At 38.5% G+C, this 26,350-nt stretch overlaps 1 protein-coding gene across 2 annotated transcripts in view; it reads left to right on the forward strand.

Annotated features, from left to right (window-relative positions):
* gpc6a (glypican 6a) overlaps nt 1-26,350 on the forward strand; it is a 223,758-nt gene that overhangs the window by 193,485 nt on the left and 3,923 nt on the right. For both annotated transcript variants that reach the window (XM_081362083.1, XM_081362084.1), the window contains 2 exons: nt 18,251-18,381; nt 24,004-24,179. In XM_081362083.1, coding sequence (XP_081218209.1) covers nt 18,251-18,381; nt 24,004-24,179 — 307 coding nt within the window. The remainder of the gene's footprint in view (nt 1-18,250; nt 18,382-24,003; nt 24,180-26,350) is intronic.

Genomic DNA, 26,350 nt, shown 5'->3' on the forward strand with positions numbered 1-26,350 from the left:
CATGCAGTTCTCAACATATCATAACGTAGGCAAGGACCTCGTAGCATAGGAAAAAAAAAACTCAACTGGGAATAAAATCATTATAAATTGGGACATGTCATCTCCTAAAGTTTCTAATAGAGGGCAGTTGCGGGGGAATTTTGAAGGTTGAAAGTCGCATGTAGACCTGGCCAGCAATGATGGGTCCTGCTTGTATTCCCCTGTGAGCAAGAGAACTATCAGGTCTAAATGGTGCCGAGCACATTTAGCACCACAATGATGGATTGTACCCACCAAACATTTCCTCCCATTTTAAGTGAAAAGGAGTCCAGAGGCTGAACTCCACCGCTATGCTGTTACAGGCACATTTATATCCATTTGATATAAAACAGACAGTTCTGAAACCCTGTTCTGATGAGACATGTTCAAAAACTAGCAAACATACCAACTTGAGCGATATAGACCAAGCTTTAAAATAATTATTTTAAATGGAATATCTATCTATCCATCAGTCCATCCATCCATCCATCCATCCATCCATCCATCCATCCATCCATCCATTTTAATTTAATTTTCTCAAATAAAAAAACTATAATCAATCACCAAAAAAAAATAAAAAAATAGGCTGTTAAATGATATTAAATGCACCAAATAGTGTCACTGTTCATTTTTCACAATCCACAGTTTTTGTATAGTTTATAAAAACACTTCATTTATTGAACTTTGATGTATTGTATCATATACTATTGTCAGCATTGTATAAAAGCAATAATCCATCGGAGGCTGAACATTAGATTGATTTTACTATGGCTTTTGGGCATTCTGCTTTGTTTACCACGGTAAAAGGTATCACTGTAATGTGCATGCTCTTGTGGTTTATTAATGAATGTATTATTTTGTTTTATCGTAATTATTGGAGATGATGATTTGTGTTATTCTACCTAACTAGCTTATTTTGGCTTAGCGAAGAAGAGACTTGTAGTTAAATTAATTCGACTATTGTACATGAAAAATAAATCATTTAATGAGGTTTTTCTCTGCACTGACTAGATACTGAAATACGTTGGAGTGTTTTTGAACTGGCGCAGTAATTACTGCGACACATTCGCATTCAAATCAGGATGCTTTTCCTCCGGAAACAATGACTTCTCAGCTGTTGTTGTGTAGACCGAGACGCCTGTTACAGAAAGTGCCATGATGCTTTCTAAATGAGTGCTATGGATGAATAATACACCAGCTTTTTCTCTATTTCATTCAGATGACTGCAAATAAAATGCACCCACCCTCGAATTACCCCAAACATGCATGACTTTATTTTTCATTCCCACAGAAGGAATGAAAGCATTCGGGTTTGGAATGACACGAGGGCGACTGACTGACTGATGACTATTTTTCAGTTTGCACTTTGCACTATTCCTTTAAAGCGCTCTAATACTTTAACCCAGAACATCATGTCATTGAGGAGCTGTAGATTTGCTGATAACCCACGTGTCGAGCCGTTGCACATGTAGGGAATGATGGCCAGCGTTCGGACTCTGTTGTCGAGCTCGGACTCGTGTTGAGCAATGGGACCCAAGCGAATAACAACTCCTGCCCTTAACTCTTGGCTTCTGGCAGGCCTGTGTGCTAATGATCTGTGTGTCTGAACGGTTAGACGATCCGCAACGCTTGCCCAATATACAGCCACTCACTTACCGCTAACATAAGGCTTCTCTTAATACACAGCATGTATTTTAATACACCTTTGAAACATGAGTCGGCTTATTTATTTATATGCGCGCCTGGCACGCTCTCTACTGTCTGTGGATTCTCTCTCTCTCTCTCTCTCTCTCTCTCTCTCTCTCTCTCTCTCTCTCTCTCTCTCTCTCTCTCTCTCTCTCTCTCTCTCTCTCTCTCTCTCTCTCTCTCTCTCTCTCTCTCTCTCTCTCTCTCTCTCTCTCTCTCTCTCTCTCTCTCTCTCTCTCTCTCTCAGAGGTGCAGCAGCATCTAGTGGTCTTGCTGGAAAGAAAAGCAAGATGTTAATGTTAGTTAAAATGCTTTGTTTGTGGTCACACTGTCTATACTGGGTCACCGTGATTTTGCCAAGTAAGACATGTTCCTGGATCAACATATTTTGTTGATCCTGGAATAACATTCCTGCCCCAAAATTTAGTCCCTACCCCTAAACCTAGCCCTACCCAAACTTTTCCCTAAAATCAGAGGGAAATGATAGGTGAATAACACTGATGTTGAAGCACCTCACCCTGGTTTTAAGCCTAAACTTGACATAAACTGTAAACTTGTCCCTCAAATCTGATTGGTTGATTGGAAAGTTGTTCCAGGATCAACAAAGATGTTGATCCAGGAACAGGTGGTACTTGGTGAAATCACGTTCACCGTCTATACTGTACACTATGTGCTATAATTTGATACAATGCACTTATTGTGTACATGCATGTTTTTTTATGTTAAAGGTCCCATATTGTCAAAACTGAAATTTCCTGGCTTTTTCATGATAACAGAGGTCTAGGGGATATGAAACTACCATACAAGTTTCAAAACAGTCGATCCACAGACAAATTCACACAGCCTGCATAAAGTAGCGCCTTTTCAAGAGCCGTTGTGACTTCCGTATAAATGTGATGTCAGAACTACTCAGTCACCGCCTTCAGTCATCACCCCCACCAATGGTGGTTCACTCAGAAAACAACAGGCCAATCAGAAGAGAGGCTCATGAATATTAAGTAGACAGGCCAAAATCGACCTGTTCTTGGCAGAGCTTCTGAGAAAGGAGCTGTAAAATATACAGTATATTGAGATGTTTTTTGGTACTTATACCGCAAATATATATTCTTAAGGACATCAAAACCTAAAATAAAACTTCAGAAAGGTATACAATATGGGACCTTTAAAACTATCTGCATGTAATCACAGCTATAATTAATTTCTGTAATTATATCTTTAATTACACAGTTGACATTCCCTTACACCTTAACCCATCCTAAAACCTACCCATACCTGTCCCTAACCATCCGTATCCACCTCAGTAGCAGCACCAGTGTTTTGAAATACAAAATGAACACAATAAGTACATTGCACTATTTTTTTTTTTTAGTACGTAGTAGTAAGGACCAGAATCAAATGCAAATAAATCATTTTTGTGATAAAACACAAGCTTCTGTGTAAGATAAATGCTACAGTAATTGTGTGTTCATGTATTTGAGAGGGATGTGGGACACGACAGAACATCTCTTGTCTAATATCTTCATGTCTTCAACCGATGTTCCAAAGCATCTGAAACTAAGTTACTTGCATTTGTGAAATACGCTATGCAAATAAACGTGATGTTCCTTACCAAGTCTAACAAGCACAAACTGTGTTAAACTGAATTTGACTTGCAAGTATAAAGGTATCTGTCCAACAGCGTTGTTCTGCTTTACCACAGTAAAGATTGCGATTATAGTAATTAAAAGTGAAGAAATGTTTATAATTAGACATGAGTGAAGATTTTGCAAAGAAACAATATGTTTAAGTATTATTTTTAAATCATTTGTTTTTGTTTTATTTGTGAGAAGTAGCATCCTTTTTTGTGACTTTGATTGGTTCCCATGGGCAGTAATTTGTAAGGAGAAAGTGATCGACAGTTAGTTTGTTACGTTCAGTTGATCTAATCGCACATGTACCGGGTCGAACACAAATATCTCTATAAACGTCTCAGCCGCCTTCGCTGTTGTGGTGTTTATCTCGACACCCTCCAAAAGCATCCATGTTAAGGTGTTAATATAAGCATCCATGCTAACAGCTCATGAATGCTAACCAAACGCTCGGTGTGAGAGCACTCCAGATCTTTGCAGCCCGTGCTCACGGATTAGCACTTCAAAAAGGGCAAAGCGGCCTCAAACTCTGACATGCCGTCAATAAACATTCTTTAATGTCGAGCCTCTGGCTGTTGCTGTTGACTCCGCAGATAACCTCAGCGTCATTTAACGCAGCTTATTTCTGCCGAATGTGACATCCGCCACCTTTTAATCCCATTATATCATTATTATGTGTCAGAAACCTGATATACTCGCATAATGACACATACAGGATGTGTACAGGTTTCCTGTGCCAACAAGAATTAATGTCACTTCGCATGAGATATTCATGGCTAATTGCATAATGATTATTCAAGGGCTCTGGTATACATGCATGTCTATTATCAGAAAATTCCTCATGCTCTGCAATGAAGTGAAATCCTTTTCTCAGCTAGTATTTATATCTTGTTTTCCAGTAAAAATATCTAAGAATAGAGAGTTCTACGGCTCAGAGAGTTCCGAGAATGTCATGAAATACAAGCAGAACAAATTTCTGTGCAAATGGATCATACAAACACTTTGGAATATTTTTAAGAACAATTTATGCAAGTTTAACGAATGATTTAAAACAATACAAAAATTTACTGTGTAAGATGAAACAATTTATGTAATGTCACCAGTAATTTAATGAATTATTAACAGAACAATGAAGCTTACTCCGAATGCATGTAAGTAAGTTTTTACGAGCAATCTACATAAAATGCAAAAATTATACTTGATGCATGTTCACGTAAGAATGGCATTGAAAACATGTTACATGGAATGCTGAAATTATGTATTGTATGTACAAATGTAAAAAGCAGAAAACTTATTTTTAACAATTTACCCAAATATTTTTACATTATTTACATTCACAATTTAAGAATGATTTTATGAGTAATTAACAGAACAATGCATCTTACTCACAATGCAACGATTTATGTAAAATGTTTTTTACGAATAATTTACACTGTAAAAATGATTTTTAAAGTTGCAAATAAAATAAAGGTTAAATTTGTTAATTTCTTTCTATTTCAAAATGTAATGTTTAATTCAATACTTGCTGTTTCTTTGCAAAAAGTTAAGTTCCTAATCCCACACAATTATTATTATTATATTTTTTTTTTTCGTGTACATAAAATGTTAAAATGATGCATCTAATGCTGGATACATCTGTTTAACCCCTTAACTGTCACCCCCCTTTTTGAGCATTGACGTGAAAATGCACTACCCAAACTTAAACGGTTGTAATTCATGAACCCTTTGGACTAAAGACTTACGGTTGGTCTCTTTTACAGTTTTTCTCCACTGGTTTGGCTCATTTCTTGAAACAGAAATTACATTCTCAAAACTCTAAGATCATTTGGCAAAACAGTCTTACAGTTCAGCACAACACTATAGCTCACTTGCAAAAGCTCATATCTCTCCCAAAACTGTTCACTCATGCTTCAAAACTAAATCTGTTTCCCATATAAAGAGTCAGTGCCACGAAAATGGCAAAGATCCTTCTCAATTGCTTTGGCCCATTTCTTGAAACAGACCAGACGTTCTCAACACTCTTGGTGCTTTTGCCAAAATAACGGATATGGTTCGGCACAACACCATGGTTCACCTGCAAAAGTTCATAGCTCTCCCAAAACAGTTCACTCATGTGTCAAAACTAAATTTCCTTCTCATTTAAACAGTCAGTGCCCCCAAAGTGCTTCGTCCCTTTGGCATTGTGTAAGCACTGCAAGTCAAAATGTTTAGATGTTTTGTCACTATGGCAGAGGACCATTGAAATATCCCTCATGTCCACCTTTCAGTCTTAGCCCAGTCCTTCATTGACAGTGGTTACTGTACTGTTTTTTGTCTAGCTAACAGAATGCAATTGTGTATAAAACTGAAAAAAAGAAATAGGATTTTAGGGCACTCATACTGCCAAGGAAATTGTAACCATTATCATTCACACACATAAAGTAACTTTACACAGATTCTCGTCCACATCACAGCGTATATTCTCCCTTGCGATGCAACGAGGGAAGAAACGGCGTGCATGTCGCCACCATCCCCTACACTGATCTCCTGTGATATCCTCACACGCAGCGTCCATTGCATTGAGCAGGGACCTCTGATCTTGAGCCCGATGCTCATACACTCTCCACCTCCAAGCGGAGAAATACTCCTCAATAGGATTGAGGAAAGGAGAGTAAGGTGGTAGGAACACCATGACCATCCTTGGATGAATAGTGAACCAGGCCCTGATGAGCGGGCCACGGTGGAAATTCACATTGTCCCATACAATGACATATTGTGGTTGGTGAGGCCCTACGAGACCTCTCTCATTTTCAGGGATCAAATCAAAATGAAGGCGGTCCAAGAAGATGAGGAGCTTCTGTGTATTGTATGGGCCAAGACTGGGGATGTTAGTGGCCACACCATTCTCAGATATGGCAGCACACATAGTTATATTGCCCCCTCGCTGGCCTGGGACATCCACCGTGGCCAATAATATTATATGGTATATATATATATATATATATATGGTATTCATGGTATTATGTTCTTGACTAATTTTGACAATTGAACAGACTATTGTGCATGTGATGACTTATACAATGAAATGACGCTGACACGTTTTGGAGCGAACAACCATTAGACTGAGAATCAACAATCAGTTTAGATCAACAAGATCTATTCACTCGGAAATTGTGCTAAATGTAGGCTACCTGTACTTAATCATTTGCAAAGATGTACTGAGACATTGAGAAATGTACTTAGCCATTTGCAATTTGATGAAATGAATGAGAAATTCAATTCTGTTGTGAACAATTGCCAAGTGGTTTGGAGGTTTGTCCATGTTGTTTTGAGAATGTCATTTCTGTTTCAAGAAATGAGCCAAACCAATGGAGGAAAACAGTAAAAGAAGACACTTGGCAGATTATTGCTGAAGTGGAATAAATTAATAGAATTAAATTATATAAAAGTTATTGAAGTTTAAGTTTATTGTTAAGAAAATATAATAAAATATTAATTTTTTCTTTTATTAAAAAAATATATAAATGAATATAGGTTTCAGCCTAAAAATGACATATATAAAAATGATATATATATATATATATATTTTTTTTTACTATTTGTTTGATTGATTTTATACAAATAAATGTTACATTTCATTACATATACATTTCTATACAAAAACTTTTTACAATCTAAACTGTTTACAATTTTCACCTATTTACAACTTTTTCCCTCTTGTTAACAACTATTTACAACTTTATCAGAGTTAAACTACAAATTATGGATATCATGCCAATAATTGAAGCAGTCTCTTGCTGCCTGGAAACAAAAGTGCAAATCACATGCACGGCAGATCACAGCGGTTTTGTGTTGGCACACTCTGCATCTTCTTCTGCAATCACGTTAAATTCAGAAGAGATATAGCTTGGCCTGTGGCATGCATGGCCTGGGTGTCTTCCTGTGATTTGAGGAGCTGGGGCAGGAGGAGCAGAAGGGGCAGGAGGAGCAGAAGGACCAGGCTCATTTCGGGGCATCCAGTCGGCAAGCTCCGAACCAAAACTTCCCGAAATTCTCTCTGATTTTTTGCTTTTTGGTTCTGTGATGCAGCCATCTGCTGGTGGAGAATTAATGCATTGACTATCGCAATGTCTCGCCCTTCTCTGGACAGTGAGATTTTCATTTGCTGAATGGAAAGAGGAGCACATGAGGACTTCCCTGGTGTCCTTCCATTCAACATAGAGCAGCTCATTGTCCCGAATCCAACGGATACTCCCACGAGGTGCATTTCTGGGCAGCTTGTTGATGGTGGTTTTCGGGACGCCCACACGGTTACTCCGGACAGTCCCACAGGCCCAGATGCCCTTCTGCAGGAGGTCTTTGAACAGTGATGGGCTGGTGTAGAAATTGTCCACGTAAAGTTTGTAGCCTGTTCCAAGGTTTTTCTCATTCACGAGCGCCATCACTGATTCATAACTCAGCCCCTTGCTTTCTCGGCTTGGTGGTACAGGAGATTTTACTTCATAAATGACGAAATCTGGAGCTGAGCTGAGGGACCGGCGTTTAGCTCTTGAAACATCACGCGCCGATGCACACAAATCAGTGATTAACGTTACTAACCCACTGACTCCGACCTCGTCTACTCTGTGCGTTTCTCAGCATTGGTTCCGAGCGCCCAGGTCACGATCAGCCATGGTTTCGTTCACTCCGGCTCCGATACGCCACCACGAACCCTGGATGGTTCCACAGCGGAAGACACGGGCCAGGATCAGAGCAAGAATCTCTCCGACCCTCCCGGTTTTCGAGATCTCCACCCAGAACCGTTTCTCGGCTTGGTGGTACAGGAGATTTTACTTCATAAATGACGAAATCCCACGTATAAAAATTGGCTGAGTCCGCTAAAACAAATAGCTTGTACCCCCATTTTGTCGGCTTCTCTTTGTGGTACTGTTTTAGGGAAATCCTGGACTTGGATGCCACCATCGTCTCATCTATGGCAATGTTTTGATGCAGATGAAAAAAGGTCTTGCATGCATCACGCATCTCCTGATAGACTGGCTTCAGTTTCCCTAGCCGGTCATAAGCAGGTGTTCCCTTTTTTTTCATATTTTCAGCATCCATCTTTGGATCACTCAGATGAAGTGCTGAGGATATGGTTTGAAATTTCTGGCACGAGATAATGGTGGCAGGAAAGCCAAGACTGTACACTCTGGATCCATTCCAGTAATCTGTCAGTGCTGGTAACTTTACCAGACCCATGTAAACCAGAACTGACAGATAGGAGTACAGGTCCTTCAGGGACATGTCTTGCCATGGTCTTCGTGTGGTGTCCTGATGCTCAGCTGCATATGCATTTGAATTCTGAATTATCGTCTGACAAACTGTGTGTGAAAAAAACAACTGAAACAGCTCCAGAGCACTGTAGGACTCTGTGGAGATAAGCTGAGGGCCAGGAGTCCGTGCTGGTCTGAAAGTTATCTGAGATGGTGGCCTGTCTGGTTCATCTGAGGTGTGCCATCTTGCCTCAGTGTTGCCAGGGGAAACAACAGTCTCCCTCTTCCTCTGGTTTGTCCTCTCTCTCTCTCTCTTCCTCTGGTTTGTCCTCTCCCTCTTCCTCTGCTCTGTCCTTTCCCTCTTCCTCTGCTCTGTCCTCTCCCTCTTCCTCTGCTCTGTCCTCTCCCTCTTCCTCTGCTCTGTCCTCTCCCTCTTCCTCTGCTCTGTCCTCTTCCTCTGCTCTGTCCTCTCCCTCTTCCTCTTCCTCTGCTCTGTCCTCTCACACTTCCTGTGCTCTGTCCTCTCCCTCTTCCTCTGCTGTCCTCTCCCTCTTCCTGTGCTCTGTCCTCTCCCTCTTCCTCTGCTCTGTCCTCTCCCTCTTCCTCTTCCTCTGCTCTGTCCTCTCCCTCTTCCTCTGCTGTCCTCTCCCTCTTCCTGTGCTCTGTCCTCTCCCTCTTCCTGTGCTCTGTCCTCTCCCTCTTCCTCTGCTCTGTCCTCTCCCTCTTCCTCTTCCTCTGCTCTGTCCTCTCACACTTCTTGCCTTCATTTTCAAACCTTATGGAATTATCAGCTGTTGTAGCTGATGTTGATGCAGCAGATGTAGAAGGTTCACATCTTTCAGCAGGTAAGTCCACACTATCATCATCTGAATACCTATCTGAATACTTATCTGAATATAAAACTGACTAGTTCAAAACAACTATATCACATGTAATTCATTATTCATTTACATACACATCTATATTGATAACTGTCACATAATTTTGTGTAGATAGAGATAATAAGCCCACAAAGTAAAGTATATTCGTGTGAAAAAAGGTGTAAACTCACCGTTCTTGAGTTGAATCAGACATCTGGATCACCCATTAGTGATCCAACATCGGATACTCTTATAGGTTACTCCTGTGGATCACGGCTGAACGCGTCTTCTCCACACTCACTTACAAACAAACATTTTTTCGCCTATCCTGCGTCTACTCTACACCCGTACCACTAAAAAGACGGATTATATCCAAGACTTCAGTCATAAATTAGTATTAATATTGATAGCATCACTGGTAGCGTCGTTGCTAACTTACTGTCCATCTGTTAAAATGGCGAATATATCAGATGTAAGTAGTCTACCTTTTGGTGCAGGTGAGGACACATTTGAGCTGCACGCACTGCAGTCTGAACTGGAAGCTGTTGAGAAACAGATCCACGACCTTTTAGTGAGACAAGCTGAGCTGAGGGACCGGCGTTTAGCTCTTGAAACATCACGCGCCGATGCACGCAAATCAGAGATTAACGTTACTAACCCGCTGACTCCGATCTCGTCTACTCCGTGCGTTTCTCAGCATTGGTTCCGAGCGCCCAGGTCACGATCAGCCATGGTTTCGTTCACTCCGGCTCCGACACGCCACCACAAACCCTGGATGGTTCCACAGCGGAAGACGCGGGCCAGGATCAGAGCAAGAATCTCTCCGCCCTTACCGGTTTTCGAGATCTCCAACCAGAACTGTTTCTCCCCTCTTCGCGAAACGGAACGCAATGCTGTGATCATCGGCGATTCCATCGTCCGGCACGTCCACGCTACGTTAGGTAAAAGTAAGGTGCGTACTCACTGCTTTCCTGGTGCTCGTGTTTTTCGATATCGCTGCGCGGGTACCCGAGATCTTGAACGGTGACGAGCGTGTCGGAGCCGTCGTGTTGCACGCGAGAGTGAATGATATCAGGCTGCGGCAGACGGAGGTTCTGAAGAAAGACTTCAGGAGCCTGATCGAGACGGTACGCAGCACATCGCCTGAAAAAACGATCATTGTGTCTGGACCGCTTCCCACGTACCGACAAGGACATGAAAAGTTCAGTAGATTATTCGCGCTAAATGAATGGTTAATGTCATGGTGTAATGAGCAGAAACTGCTCTTTGTAAATAATTGGAATCTGTTTTGGGAGCGTCCTAGGCTCTTCCGCGCTGATGGCTTACACCCAAGTAGAATCGGAGCAGATCTTCTGTCTGATAACATCTCCAAGTCGTTAAATACCGTTTCACTAGTAACCAAAAGTCCAAATTACAGTCTCTGCTGCACCAACTTAATTGATATAAATACTAGTGTAGAACATTGCATAGAAACTGTGTCTATTCCTCGTTTAGTGAGATCAAATAAATCTAGTGCAGGATCTAGGAAAAATCTAATTGTTATTGAAACAGAAAATCTCGCTATTAGTGAACAAAAACAATTTCTAAAGCTAGGTCTTCTAAACATTAGATCACTCACACCTAAGGCAGTTATTGTAAATGAAATAGACACAGACAATAGCATCGATGTACTTTGCCTTACTGAAACCTGGCTTAAACCAAATGATTATTTCGGTCTTAATGAGTCTACTCCTCCTGGATACTGTTCTAAGCATGAGCCCCGTCTGATTGGTCGTGGCGGCGGTGTTGCAACAACCTATAGAGATATTCTTAATGTTACCCAGAAAACAGGTGACAAGTTTAATTCGTTTGAAGTACTTGTACTAAATGTTACGCTCTCAGATGTAAGAAAAAAATCCCTATTATCTTTAGCTTTGGCTACCGTATATAGACCGCCAGGGCCTTACGCTGATTTCCTAAAAGAGTTTGCAGATTTTCTCTCAGATCTATTGGTCAACGTCGATAAAGCATTAATTGTTGGAGATTTTAACATACACGTAGATAATCCAAATGATGCGTTTACAGATTTATTAAACTCCTTTGGGGTCAAGCAAAACGTCACTGGTCCCACTCATCGTCTTAATCATACTCTCGATTTAATTATATCATATGGAACCGATCCAACCGATATAGATATTATACCGCAAAGTGATGATGTTACTGACCATTACATGGTAACTTGCATATTACGTACTGCTGTAATATGTCATGCTGCGCCGCGTTATCGACCAGGCAGAACAATCCTCCCATCTACCATAGATAATTTCTCAAATTGTTTATCCGATCTGTCTCTGCTGCTGCCTGAACCCAAACAAACAGATGAACTAGAAGAACTAACTAGCACTATGAGCACCATTCTCTCCAGAACATTGGATATTGTTGCACCCGTTAAATTAAAAAAGGTCAGAGAGAAAATTAAAGCACCATGGTACAACAATACTACGCATGTTCAAAAGAGAGAAACCCGTCATTTAGAGCGTTAATGGAAACAAACTAATTTAGAGGTCTTTAGAATCGCGTGGAAAGACAGTATGTCACGTTATAAAAAGGCCCTAAAAGCGGCCAGGGCTGAGCATCTCCGCAAACTAATAGAAAATAACCAAAACAATCCAAGGTTTTTATTTAACACCGTGGCTAGACTAACAAATAAACAAGCGTCACCGGAACAAAATATCCCGTTACAATTTAGTAGTAATGATTTCATGAACTTCTTCACTGAGAAAATAGAAAGCATCAGAACCACAATTGTAAACGTTCAATCTTCAATCGCACCTTATAATTCAGCCTCAATTATCACCCCGCAAGAACAATTACAGTGCTTTACAACTATAGAACAAAAAGAGCTAAATAAACTTATCACTTCTTCTAAAACAACAACATGTTTATTAGATCCTATACCAACTAAACTACTGAAAGAAGTGTTACCTATAGTGGAAGAGCCTCTCCTCAATATTATTAACTCGTCTTTATCTTTAGGTCATGTTCCAAGAACATTTAAATTGGCAGCTATAAAACCACTCATTAAGAAACCACAATTAGATCATAATAACCTAGCAAATTATAGACCAATTTCAAATCTTCCATTTATGTCTAAAATATTAGAAAAAGTTGTGTCCGCTCAACTGGTCTCTTTCTTGCAAGAAAATTACATCTATGAAAAGTTTCAGTCTGGTTTTAGGCCGTACCATAGCACTGAAACTGCGCTCGTTAAAATCACAAATTATTTACTTTTAGCTTCTGACCAAGGCTGTATCTCAATACTAGTTTTACTTGATCTTAGTGCTGCGTTCGATACTATAGATCATACAATACTCTTAGATTGACTACAAAATTATACTGGTGTTCAAGGACAAGCATTAACTGGTTGAGATCATACTTATCAGACCACTACCATTTTGTCTATTTAAATGGAGAAAAATCTATCATAACTTCAGTAAACTATGGAGTGCCGCAGGGATCTGTGTTGGGCCCTCTATTATTCTCAATATATATGATGCCACTTGGAAATAGTATAAGGAAACATGGAATTAGTTTCCATTGTTATGCTGATGACACTCAAATCTATATTTCATCACGGCCGGATGAAAACGCTAAATTATCCAAATTGACGGAGTGTGTTAAAGCGTAATTTTCTTTTATTAAATCCAGACAAGACAGAGGTAATACTTATCGGTTAAAAAAAACGCCCACAAAACCTCTTACAATACAACTTTAACATCGTAGGATGTCCTGTTACTTTATCCTCTACAGTAAAAGACCTGGGTGTTATATTAGATTGCAACCTGTCTTTTGAAAATCATATTTCATATGTTACAAAAACAGCATTCTTCCACCTTAGAAACATTGCTAAGCTACGTAATACGCTATCAATTTCTGATGCAGAAAAGTTAGTTCATGCATTCATGACATCGAGACTAGATTACTGTAATGCTTTATTAGCTGGTTGTCCTGCATCCTCAATAAACAAGCTACAGTTAGTCCAAAATGCAGCCGCTAGAGTTCTTACTAGATCAAGAAAATATGATCATATAACACCGATTTTAATATCACTACATTGGTTACCTATAAAGTCCCGTATTAACTACAAGGTATTGCTACTGACTTATAAAGCCCTAAACGGCTTAGCTCCAGTCTATTTAACGGATCTTCTATCGCCCTATAATCCATCGCGCTCTTTAAGATCACTAAATTCGAGGCTTTTGGTCATACCTAGGATATCCAGATCCACCAAAGGAGGGAGAGCATTTTCACAATTAGCTCCAAAACTCTGGAATAGCCTTCCTGATACTGTTCGTTGCTCAGACTCGCTCTCCCAGTTTAAAACTAGATTAAAGAAGCATCTCTTCAGCCAGGCATTCATATAATACTTTTAATCTTACAGTTAAATCCGGTCTCTACTTCATAAACGCCAGAGGAGAACTGGCCCCCGACTTTTTTCTCCATTAGGTCACCTGATGGAGTTTTTCGGTTCCTTGCCACTGTTGCCTTTGGCTTGCTCAGTTGGGGATATTTTGGGGATATTTATCAATCAATAAATTCCATTAGAAACAAACCTTGTTGTATTATTTTAATTTAATATTGTGAAGCTGCTTTGATACAATCTGTATTGTGAAAAGCGCTGTACAAATACACTTGACTTGACTTGACTTGACATCTCTTCTGGTAAAAGCGCATCAGGCTCGTCATTGCTGGAGTGATGATTTTGCTCTTCATCGCTCAAATTACACAGTTCGTCAATAACTTCCAAAAGTGTATAACACTTTTTAGGCCTAGGTTGAGCCATCTTGAGATCATGCAGTTGAGAATGAAAGTGCAGCCAGTGTGTGTAGTGGCTTTCTGTGGTGCACGTTTACAAAACATTCAGCAGCATTTCCAAACAGACGCTTGATTTCTATTGGCAGGTGTTTCCAATTAAATGTAAACGTGGTTTCTACTGGTTGACAATATCAGATTTCAAAGAGATCATTGGGCCACTGAGAGGCAGACATCAATTGAGCGGTAACAGCTCTGGCAGCTCTGTTTGGCTACTGAGACTGTCTTGCCTTGCTGCTATTGGACATTGTGTTGTGAGGGAGGACTCTACCAACACGGCAACATATATTTATAGTTGATGTATCATGTATTGAATGAATAAATTATAATGGACATTTTGTTTGGTTGCCCAATCTATTTGGTTTTGCAATAATGTATACAGCATAGGGGTAGGTAGATATTCTCTATACGTATAATATTATTTTCTGAATATTTTTTGGCTAAATACTAGAATCAAAGTTTCTTTTATGACCTTTGAGCATAAACATCAAAGTTTGAATGATTAAAAGTGTGGTTGTTGACTTTTTGTTACAAAGGTGAAAACTTCTGTAATGATACAGATTTTTTGATGCGTACTCTTGCTATATATTAATCCATCACTCTTTCAACATGTATTTTTTCTGCAAAATCATCAACAAATATGTATTCTTGAGTCTTGGACCTTTCCAACGATATATAGTTTGCCATGATTAGATTAGGATTTAATAGTAATATAGGGAAGTAAAGTTAGGCGTCCCGTATACGGGACAGTGACAGTTAATTACATTTGTTTATTTCTTTCTATTTCAAAATGTAATGTTTAATTCAATACTTTACTTGCTGTTTCTTTGCGAAAAGTTAAGTTCCTAAGTTCCTCTACAATTTTTTTTTTTTTTTTTTTTTCGTGTACATAAAATGTTAAAATGATGCATCTAATGCTGGATACATCTGTTTAAGCATTAAAAACATTTCACATGGAATGCTAAAATGATGATGCATGCAATAATGTAAAAAGATGTTAAGACTTTAGAGAATGTCTATAAATTGAACTGAGAATTGTACTGAATCTCTAACATGTTAACATGGGTCACGTGACAAGGCCTTTAACTCTTTCCCTGCATTTCAGTGTTATGTTATGGTAGGGGGTGCTATTACGTATCTTCTGAAAGAGTACAGGACCTCCGGATCAAAACACAGATGAAAAGAAGCAGAAACAAGCAATCAAAGCATTGCTTACGCACATGTAAAATATGATCATCAATGATCATCAACATTAAACAGCTGTATAAATCGAAACTGCCTAATATAATGTTACTGTATGAAATGTCGACCCAGGATGAGGAATAAGACTGTGAAGCTTTGGGGGTTTTGATGGACTCGATTTACTCCATCTGTGTTTTGATCATCATTCTGAATTCTGTTTTTTTTTTTTTTTTATTGACAAAAACATTGTTTTTATCAACTTATTCACAAGTTTTGAAGTTTTATGAATGTTTTTATTTATTTTGTGTTTTTTTTTTATATAGTGCATGTTCAGATATACATACAACAAAATATTCTGGGGGCCGAATGTTTTTGTTTTCGACAAAAAAAAAAAAATAATAAATGCTGGCGGGGAAAGAGTTAAAATGGCAGACAAACAGTCGCAAATATCTGCCATCAGATCTCCTCCTGCCGTCAGAACCCTGCACTGATAAGCATCAATCTGTTTGCTTTCTGGAGTGCGGTGCACTTCATTAATAAAATCAATCTGCTCACGTCTGAAGCTCTGGGCTCTGATCTGATGATGTACTAGAAGGCAAGATTTTATCGACGATTCTGTAATGTCTCGGCATGAGCTAATATCTCTTGCACAAAAGGCAGTGTGAGTAGAGATAGTAGAGATAGATAAATAATAGAATACACCTTTGGATGAACGAAGCCCATTCTTTGAGCTAGAATGAACACTTTATGTAAAGCAGAAGTGTATTAAACTCTAAATGGGAATCATTTAAATGAATATGTTCGTCTTTGATAGAGTTTGCTAGGTTTAGCCACACAGAATGCATCAGGTATGTGGTTGTTTTCTGTGAAAAACCTGCACCATGATGCCAGGGTGTTGCTATGAGGTTCTAGGATGATCTTGCAAGGCAATATTATTGTATTTATTGTATTATGTTAAGCATAAGATGTATAATTAGAATTAGGTGGTTGTTGGAATTGATAACCCAGTTATGTTTTATGGTCTATCTGGGAAAAATATCTAGTCTAATTGCTTATTAAATAAACAGCAGTCTTCTTAAAAGCCACATGATTTGAAGAAGTCTGCGAAACATTATTATTGAAGCAATATCACACAAGAAAGAGTATATACAGCAGTTCAATTTGAGTAAAAAATTAGTTTTGACACCATATTGCCAATTAGTTTGCATATTGTGCTACATCATGGGCGGTAGCTGTTTCCTTCCTGAATGATTCAGCATTTTTGAACAAATCAATCGAATGAATGATTCAATGACTCGCTAAAGACAGACAGTTTTGTCAGTTTTATCTGTTTTTTTAACTAATCAGTAAAGCAAATGCTTCAGTCAGTCACTCTCGCTGCGTCCGAATATGCCTATATAGTATGCAAAAAAAAGTTATATTAGCCAAGTAGTATTTCCGTAGTAATTCATAGTATTCATAAAACAGTAGGCGAAATGGCCTACTATTTCTGACACTTCACTATCCCATGAGGCCACGGGAGATGATTTGTCAATAGAGGTTTAGGAACCCAACTTACACCGTAGGTAATATGACAATGACAACATGGCGGATGTAATATGTCCAAATTTCATTCATACTACACACATTCATTCTATATAGAACGTACTTTGTTAACGGTTGCGAAGTAAGTTTCAAACTAAATGTAGTAGCTACTTTACGATTCGGACACAGCGTCTGTTTTGTTCCTGATTGAATCAGTGCTGTGAACGAATCGGTTGAGTGAATCAATGGCATGCTAATAAACACAGACATCTTTGAACGAGTCGTTGGAATGAATGAATCACTAAATGACTGTCGCCACCTACTGGTGCAACTTGCAGAAACGAGTCACTGAAAAGACTGAAAATATGTTTCCACCATATTTTGCAATTCGGCCGTAAGCTATTTTCTTTGAATGTGTGAGACGATTCATTAGCAGGTAAATAACTAGAAGAAAAGTACAATAAACTGTAAAACTATTTTCACTACAAACCAGAGTGTTTATGGTTACAACAATAAAATAATGTGATAACAAATACCGGTTTGCATTATAAAGTAGCTTATGGACTTTTAAAATAACTTTGACACCGCAAACCTTGCACATTGAAATAACAAATGGCTGCATGCCCCAAGACCTCTATTACGTTAAAAATAAGATGGATAATTAGAATTGGGTTGTTGAAATTGATAACCCAGTTATAAGTAATAGGAATAGTGATGCTTGCCTTAACAAGCACTTGCTAGCTAATAAATAGTAGAAATATTGTGCATTTCTAGAGAGTTGAAGAGCAGCAACCATTTAATAAGGCATGTTATGAGTGAAATAGACAACCAGTGACGCGTCTAACAATGGCCTGGACATTTATAAGCAATTTCCACAGATAAATCTTGGCATAATGCCTGAAAATATGTCCAATTTATAAACCTCTCACTATGAGAAGTATTCCAGGTTGAGAAGAGATTCCAGCGATCCGGTTCGGCCAGTTTAAAAACAAATCCGTCCTTCTGGTTGGTACAGAAAATACCAGCACAGCTTAGTGGAGGATTAGACTTGCACCTGGTCCCCAATGAATTATCTAGCAGTGTCGAGACTGAAAAAAGTGAAGCCAGAAGGAGATTTCCATGCAAATTGTTTGGCCTCATCTTCCCACCCCCCCTTTATAATAATCCCAACCCAATCCATCACACAGTTCAAAATGTGCCTAAATCTTCATTCCCCTGTTGTGTTTGTGGTGTTGCATATGCTAAACTGATTCTCCGCGCGTGCTTCCAGGTGATCGACATTAAGGACAGGCTAAGGGAGTCGAAGAGATTCTGGTCGTCGCTGCCAGACAGCATCTGTGCCGAGGACACAGTGACTGACCCAGATGAGGAGCAGTGCTGGAACAGCCACACAAAGGGAAGGTAGGACGGTCACCTTCACACACACATTCCCCTGGGTCGCGTCGCAGATTGTTGTGTTTCAATGACACCTTCGATGGTAATTGTTTTAGCGATATTAGGTCATAGGCAAATACAAACACCCTGTTGGCTCAATGCACGAGGTTGGTTATGATACCCAACTGAAAACATTATATACAACTGATCTAATTGTGTATTATCGACTGGTTAATAATCATTCTAGAGAACATGATACTCTGCTTAAAAATAATCTCCTGTTAGAAGGACTTTACTGAAGTAACAATTACTACCAGTGTGAATTTGTTGTAAGAGCTGGTGGCATAAAGTTGTTCTCTTGGGATCACAGTGCGCGATATTTTATAATTGAAAATTATTGTGATTTTATAATACATAATAATAATCATAAATGTTTCTTGAGCAACAAATCAGCATATTAGAATGATTTCTGAAGGATCATGTGACAGTAGCTATGTTTCCATCCACCTAATTCTTTTTTTTTTTTATGTGCATTTTGGGATATTGCATTAAAAACTGCTGGATGGAAACACTAAGGCCTCGTTTACACTGCGGGTCTTGATGCCCAATTCTGATTTGTTACCTTTATCCGATTTTTCTGACCGTCTTTTACAATTTACACGTTCTTTCAACTGTGACCCATATCCGGTTCATGTGTTTACACTTGCCATACTATCTGAAACGTCGCGCATGCTTAAAGGGTTAACTTCTCTTGCACAGATGGACGGACACGAAATATTCTTGATGCTAGCTCTGCGATATATGCGAAGTTCGCCAAACATCACCATGATTATGAGGCGGAGGAGGACGAAAAGTGGCATCATTGCACATATGCTTCAGTTATTGTGTGTGAGAGAGGTCTCAGGACTGGCGGGAGCATATAAATATTGGCTTTAACGAGGAGCAGTGGGTCCAAAATTTTAGGATGAGCAAGCCAACCTTTGATATGTTGTGTCAACGTTTGTCCACATTCCTCTCCTACGACGACACAACGTTTCGTCGGGTCATCCGTCTCTTTGCAGATGCGCGTCAGGGTTTCTCTCGACATTAAACCACAGAGACGTTGCCTAATGCCTCAGAAAATCTGATATGCCTGTTTACATGACAGTCGCATTGCCACATATCGGATTTATTGCCACATATGAATGAGGCCTGAAACCGATCTCAAAATATCTGAATGCATGCGTTTTGTTCCTGTTTACACTGTCATAGAACACATCCGATCTGTCACATATGAGCAAAAAATCGGAATTGGGTCACATTTCACTGACAGTGTAAACGAGGCCTAAGATGTGCAAAAATTCTAAAAATGCACATAAATAAGCTTGACTCTGATTAATTTTTTTTATCCGATAAGAGGAATAAACTACGATGGAAACACATTTACCAAATGAATTCCTCGATGCCATCAAAAAAATCAAGTGCAATGGGACGGCATGACTGGACTAACCAGTGGACTAATCTTTTTGCAAAGCATCTTTGGTTGTTCTGAAATGCCTGAGCAAAATCTGCCGTCAAAGAGGTTCGGTTTGATTCCCTTCCAGAACTACATGACTGCGTTCCCAAACAACAGGCATCTTCCTCCGAAATGCATTTATTGTTATTCATTTCATCTGCACGCTCTGAGACGCAAGTCATTTATTATATGTGACCCTGGATCACAAAACCAGTCACGAGTCGCACGGGTATATTTGTGCCAATAGCCAACAATACACTGTACGCGTCAAAATTATCGATTTTTCTTTTATGCCAAAAATCATTAGGATATTAAGTAAAGATCATGTTCCATGAAGATATTTTGTAAATTTCCTACCATAAGTATATAAAAAAAATATTTTTGAGAGTGAATGCAGCACAATCGTAAACATAAATGAACAATTTCATTTATGTTTACGATTGTGCGATTTTCTCAATGTTTCGATTTTTTTGCACACTCAGATTCCAGATTTTCAAATCGGCCAAATATTGTCCTATCCTAACAAACCATACAGCAATGGAAAGCTCATGACCCATGACTGGTTTTGTGGTCCAGGGTCACATATGCGAAAAAATATTATATACAGTGGCTTCACCTTCTTTTCTTAGTGATATTTAGTATCAGGAAGTACCGCAAATGTTTTATGCGATATTCCAATTTTGTGCATAGGTTAAGTCAAGTCAAGTCAAGTCATCTTCATTTATATAGCGCTTTTAACAATGTAGATTGTTTCAAAGCAGCTTTACAGAGATAAACGTATAATTTAAGGTAAGATTGTTTTAAGGAGAATCTCCTGTCAGGAGATTGTTAAATTCGCAAGTTCTTCCTTGTCTCGACTTGTTTGGGACAAGTACATTGACAAGCTGTCAATTGAACACATTCATTAGTGTGATTAATTCTTTCTTTTTTGCTTAAAGATGTGTGCATCAGAAAACAATTAAATAAAAAAAACATTGTGAGTGTGAAAACGGCCTTTAAGACACACTAATTTATGATTGAAAGACCCCTGGTTTTACAGTAGCTCATTCCTTCAGTTCATTTCTGTTGATGGGCATTTCACAGAGAACGCCATGATGTCTGTCACTCCGTCTGCCCGCCTTTGAGAATGAGCCAGTCGGCTTGGCAGAAACCCATCCGCTTTTCAGCCCTCCACAAGTGAGAATATCAGCAGATGGTGCAATATAAGATGTGTTTCATTTTCTTTCCAAGCGGCCTCATCGTGTAAATGACCCGTACTGGGTGAAGAGGGTTATTTGGAGTACCTAAAAGACAAATTAACGCAAATGATAAGACTTGGTGGAGCTGAAATGCATGTGATGTATTTGTTTGTTTTTTTCCAATATTTGTCAGATCTGGTCTCCGCGGAGTACAACCGTCTCATTATTGGCTAATTACTGTTTTAAAGCCATACAGTTTGCATTTGAATAGGAGCACATTTGCGATGGCACAACCTGGGAGCATTCAACAAGTTTCATTTATTTTTGCACAAAGCACCACCTGAAATATTAATTAGGCACAAACAATTACCTCTCACTAAAGCGCTTCTTAGGAGATTAGATCTCAATAGAGTTCGTTGCATGCATAATGCTGCAACATGTGTTTATACTGACAAGCAGCATTCAGATAAAGAGGCAGAAATTAAGAGAAGGAAAACATGATAAATGCAATTAATTCAGTATGAATCACAGACTCTACGAACTTCATTATGCAGATCATTTCAGTCGTCTCCAGTTCTGCCTCAGGTAATAACTGTGAAAGAGATAATTGTGACTATTCATTTTTATTTTAACCCTATCACCGGGTTTTTATTATTATAACCAAAACTGAAACTTTAAATAAACGTAAAAAAAAAAAAAAAAAAATAAATGTTAACTGAAAGAAAATAATAAAGTTTATTTATTTAGTATTTAGTTTAACTTCATATAAGGCCTACTAAAATTACTAAAACTGTAATAAAAATGAATAAAAACTGACAAAACAAAACCGCTAAAACTTTAACTGAACTTAAAATTATTATCTAAAATTAGAAATAACAACGCATTACAGTTACTTTTAAGCAAAAACAAATATATGTTAATTTTAAATTTTATTTAGAAAAAAATATTTTATTTTAAAGTGTAAGTTGCAGGTTAACCACCACAGCCAATTAATGTGTACATTAAAGTGCTCTATATGTATATATTTAATTATTTCTGTCTTAAAATGCGTTAAAATAACATTTATTAGGGTTTCTTCAAACGTAGCGTGTTTTTCAGTTACTGGGTGATGACGTCACAAGAGGAACTCGCAACCCATACTCTGCTAGATTCCTACTGTATTATGGCTATTTGGAGAACGACTGAGGATGTGGGAAACCATCAAATTCTTTATGGACCACAGCCCTACAATTTTTAACTGGTCAGGCGTGAGAGAGGGGAGCCATGGCACTCAAAGAGTTATTAATGCTTGGTGTGAGGAGAATGAGTGGAGGGTTAGCCAGGTGTCCCGGTGAGTAACGTTAGCTACGTTAGAGCAAGTCTAGCCTGGTGCAAACTTAACCCGGATAATTTAACAGAACAAGCAAGTCTTTTCAAAATATTGCCGTCATGTAGAATAGCAAGGAGGGACAACGACTGAAGACATTATTTACTTACAGTAACGTTAAGTCAGTCCAAATCAGAGCTGCACGTTAGAGATGCACGTCAGGCGCAATCGCTAGTCTCATCGACGCCTCAAACGTCATGTAATACCCTTCCTCAGTCCACGCGTTATCAATTTCTCACGATTTAATTAGCGATGTTTATTGTCAGAAAAGAAAAAGAGAGATCGATGTTTAGTGGAGCAGCTCGACCCGCGACCGGCTGATCTGGCGTGCCTGAACCCGTTTGTTTTGCGAATAGCTTATTCTCATTTCAGGCAGGATCACGGTCCCCTTGAAGTCAGCACACACGAGTATGTTAACAGTTGAGTTATTTTATCCATAATTTTTTTATCAAATAAAACATACAACCAACTTGTCTGTAGTTATGTAAGGCATCTATAGCTATGACTATGCCGGTAACTCTACTAGTGAGTTCCTCTTGTGACGTCACGCTCCATCTAGTGGAAGGGAGCGGGAGCGGTTAAAACCACTGTTAAAAGTGCCAACTTTTCATATTATATCAGCATTTTGGTATAAAAAACAATGGTGGGCAGTTCTTATCTTTATGTTTAATAAACACATTGCATTATCTTCGTGAAAAATTTAACCTGCAACTTACACTTTAAGCAAAAACTAGTTGCGTAGTGTTTGGTTTTTGTTAAGCATTCAATGCATTTAAAACATTTATTTGAATACATTCAATACATTTGAAGTTTGAAAATATCTTATTGATATTGTTGAACCATTAATAATCAAATGTACAACAATGACGTCATTACTGCATTGTGGACAGTCTTCATGTACTGTACTGTGAAGTCTTACAAGATGTAGTCTCTACAAAATATAGTCTATTATTTATTATTATTTTTACTTTTTAATAATAAAAAAATACATTAACTCATACGCAGCTGACAGGAAACGTGTTACGACATTGGCAAAGCATTTACGATTTGCTTTATTAAAACATTAACTCTATTTAACAGCTGATTTGCAAGCACAGCTCTTCCTGTAAGGAATGCAGATTTAGTTATAATGTTTAGCACCTGTACAAACAAGGTGATTTTCACACTATAGGTGAAAGTGTAGGTTGCAGCGTCGCATTATTCCTGTTATACAACACAGGGCGACGTGAAAACGCTGACTTCCTGATGAAGTGATTCTGCACACGATGTGGAGCTGCAGGGCTTGTTAATGTGAATGTGAGAGGTGCTGATCCTGCTAAAGACACTCCTGATGGAGTCACGCTTCAGTCCACAGCATGTGAACACCCGCAAACGCTGTTTGGATAAATTACGAGTTTTGCTTTATGCATGAAGTATTTGTAAATGAATGCATTTGCATTCGTGTGTCCCTTGACTTTGCTTTTCTTTAAGATTTTAAATCAAATATAGATTATACCAAATCATAGTGAATCATTTATGTGTTTCTTGAACCCCGACTGAAAACATTTTAATAAAACATTCCCACCAAAAAAAAAAAAAAAACCTGCAAATGTTTGTTTGTTAATTTCCAGATATTTTCCTGAAGTTGTAAAAGACGGCCTTACGAACCAGCTCAATAACCCAGAGGTGGAGGTGGACATCACGAGACCGGACACCTTCATCAGACAGCAGATCATGACCCTGAGAGTGATGACCAACAAGCTACGAAACGCCTACAACGGCAAAGACGTCTACTTTCAGGACTCCAGTAAGTCAGTCGGTAGAGAACATTAGTTTATGGATAAGCGGAGAGTCTGCAACTAATACAGACGCTCAATCGCGGATTGTTTCTGATGTTAAAAATGTGTTCAAGAAATATATGAGGGATTTTGTTGTCCTTCCTGATCCAGGAATATGACCATCTTCAGGGATCATTTCGTTTGCTGGGTTTTGAGTTGATCTGGAGTAACTCTAAGGGCTAGATTTACAGACATCTTGCACCAGCTCAAACCCTTTTTTGGCATTAAAAAAACTCCTGTCAGGATTTACTAAAGACACGCAGTGAAGAATTAGCACTGAAAAGTCCTAGACAGGGTCATTTTTTAAGGCCGACATTATTGCTTATGCATTAGAAGGAGTTTCCAAACGAGTTTCCCTTTCAGACGCAACATGTATGGGAGGAGAGTATTTAAATGAATCACGCAAGGTGATTTACTAAGGTTTGCACTTGTCAATTTACTGGTGTTTGTGCCATTATTTAACGGCCCAAAAAAAGCATGTCTTAAACCAGACGCTAAATTGCGCTACTCTTGGTAGATTGTGTTGGTCATTATGGAAATGATCCGGCTGCGTCTGTGTTCTTTAATTTACAAAGAGTTACATTTATGCATTTGGCTGATGCTTAAACGAAAGTGACTTGCATTGCATTCAAGGTATATGTTATATCAGTTCATGCATTCCCTGGGAATCGAACCCATGACCTTGGCGTTGCATGTGCCATACTCTACTGTTGCACAAGAAACTCTACAGAAAAATAAAATACAAATATGCAAGTCAATTGTGATTGATAAGGCTTGACTTGGATCTATCAGCAACACAAAACACCCTAGCAACCACCAAGCAACGCCCTAACAACCACTTAGAACACCTTAGCAACACATTGGCATTGTGAAGGTGTTTTGCACAAGCAATAAAAAAAAAAAAAAAAAAAAAAAAAAAACATATCAGTTTGTGTTTTAATTTTTGCCACAATATTCTTATATACAAACTCTCAAAGGTGAAAAAGTCACCAAGTTGAGCTTCGCTCTTTTCTCAAGGAGACACGCAGACATGCATCATACCTTCTGTTATTGACACTTATTTTGGTTTCGACCTACTTAAGATATGACTTTCTTAAAGGAATAATGCATAGATGAAAATAGAATCAATTGCACAGATAAAAATAAGCCCAAACAGCTCAGGCATACACATTTACACCCTTCTTAGATGCAAAAACTCCCCAGCATGTGTTATTCCCCGTGAGCAGGCCAGCCTTCTCTCACGTGGCACCATAAATCACGCCACGGCGTCCGAGAGCGTCACGCGCAGTCTAGACCCTGTGTCAGCGTCAGTGAAACGAGATCCTCGTCTGTCAGAAACAGAGGGCCGGACGGGACTGACACCAACAGGAATTATGATAATGGAGTGTCGGCTCACATACTGTATGACTCCATGATGCTCTGGGAATATGCACGTCCTCAGGTGCTGGTTATGTTTGCAGGGGTTTGAGTTGAACCTAGGCTATATGAGAGCCAACTAATTATCATTCAAGAAATCAATTCAGAAATCAGTTTGATAAATAAAAAATAGAAAATAATAATAAAATCATAAAAAATATATATTGTAAATATAATATTAATTTTAGCAGTTGATAATGTATAAAAAATAAATAAAATAAATGCAATTATTAAGCCCTTTATAAACGCATGTTAAGTATAATATATCATTTAAAATATAATATTAATATAATATAAATACAAAAAAAATGTAATATAATAGGCCTATGTATAGAAATGGAACTTTTGAAATATTTTTTAAATGTTAAAATATGAAGGAATATGCTAAACAGAGTAAAAATAAATCAAAAATATTGATAAAATGGAAATATTTTATAAATAATAAATAAATGAAATGCAATCATTAAGCCCTTTAAAAACACACATTAAAGGGTTAGTTCACCCAAAAATGAAAATTCTGTCAGTAATTACTAGGGGTGCGCCGATCCGATATTCGGTATCGGTATTAGTCCGATACTGGCCAAAATCACTGGATCGGATATTGCATGAATCGCGGGAGTATAACCCGATCCGATACGATCACGTCCCTTAGTCCTAAATTGTCATACAAATGCTTAACAACACCTGAGAGACATACCGTAAAGAGAGATGAGCAACACGCGTC

The sequence above is a fragment of the Scardinius erythrophthalmus genome (genome assembly GCF_964197995.2).
Source record: "Scardinius erythrophthalmus genome assembly, chromosome: 3".
NCBI classification, from domain to species: domain Eukaryota; kingdom Metazoa; phylum Chordata; class Actinopteri; order Cypriniformes; family Leuciscidae; genus Scardinius; species Scardinius erythrophthalmus.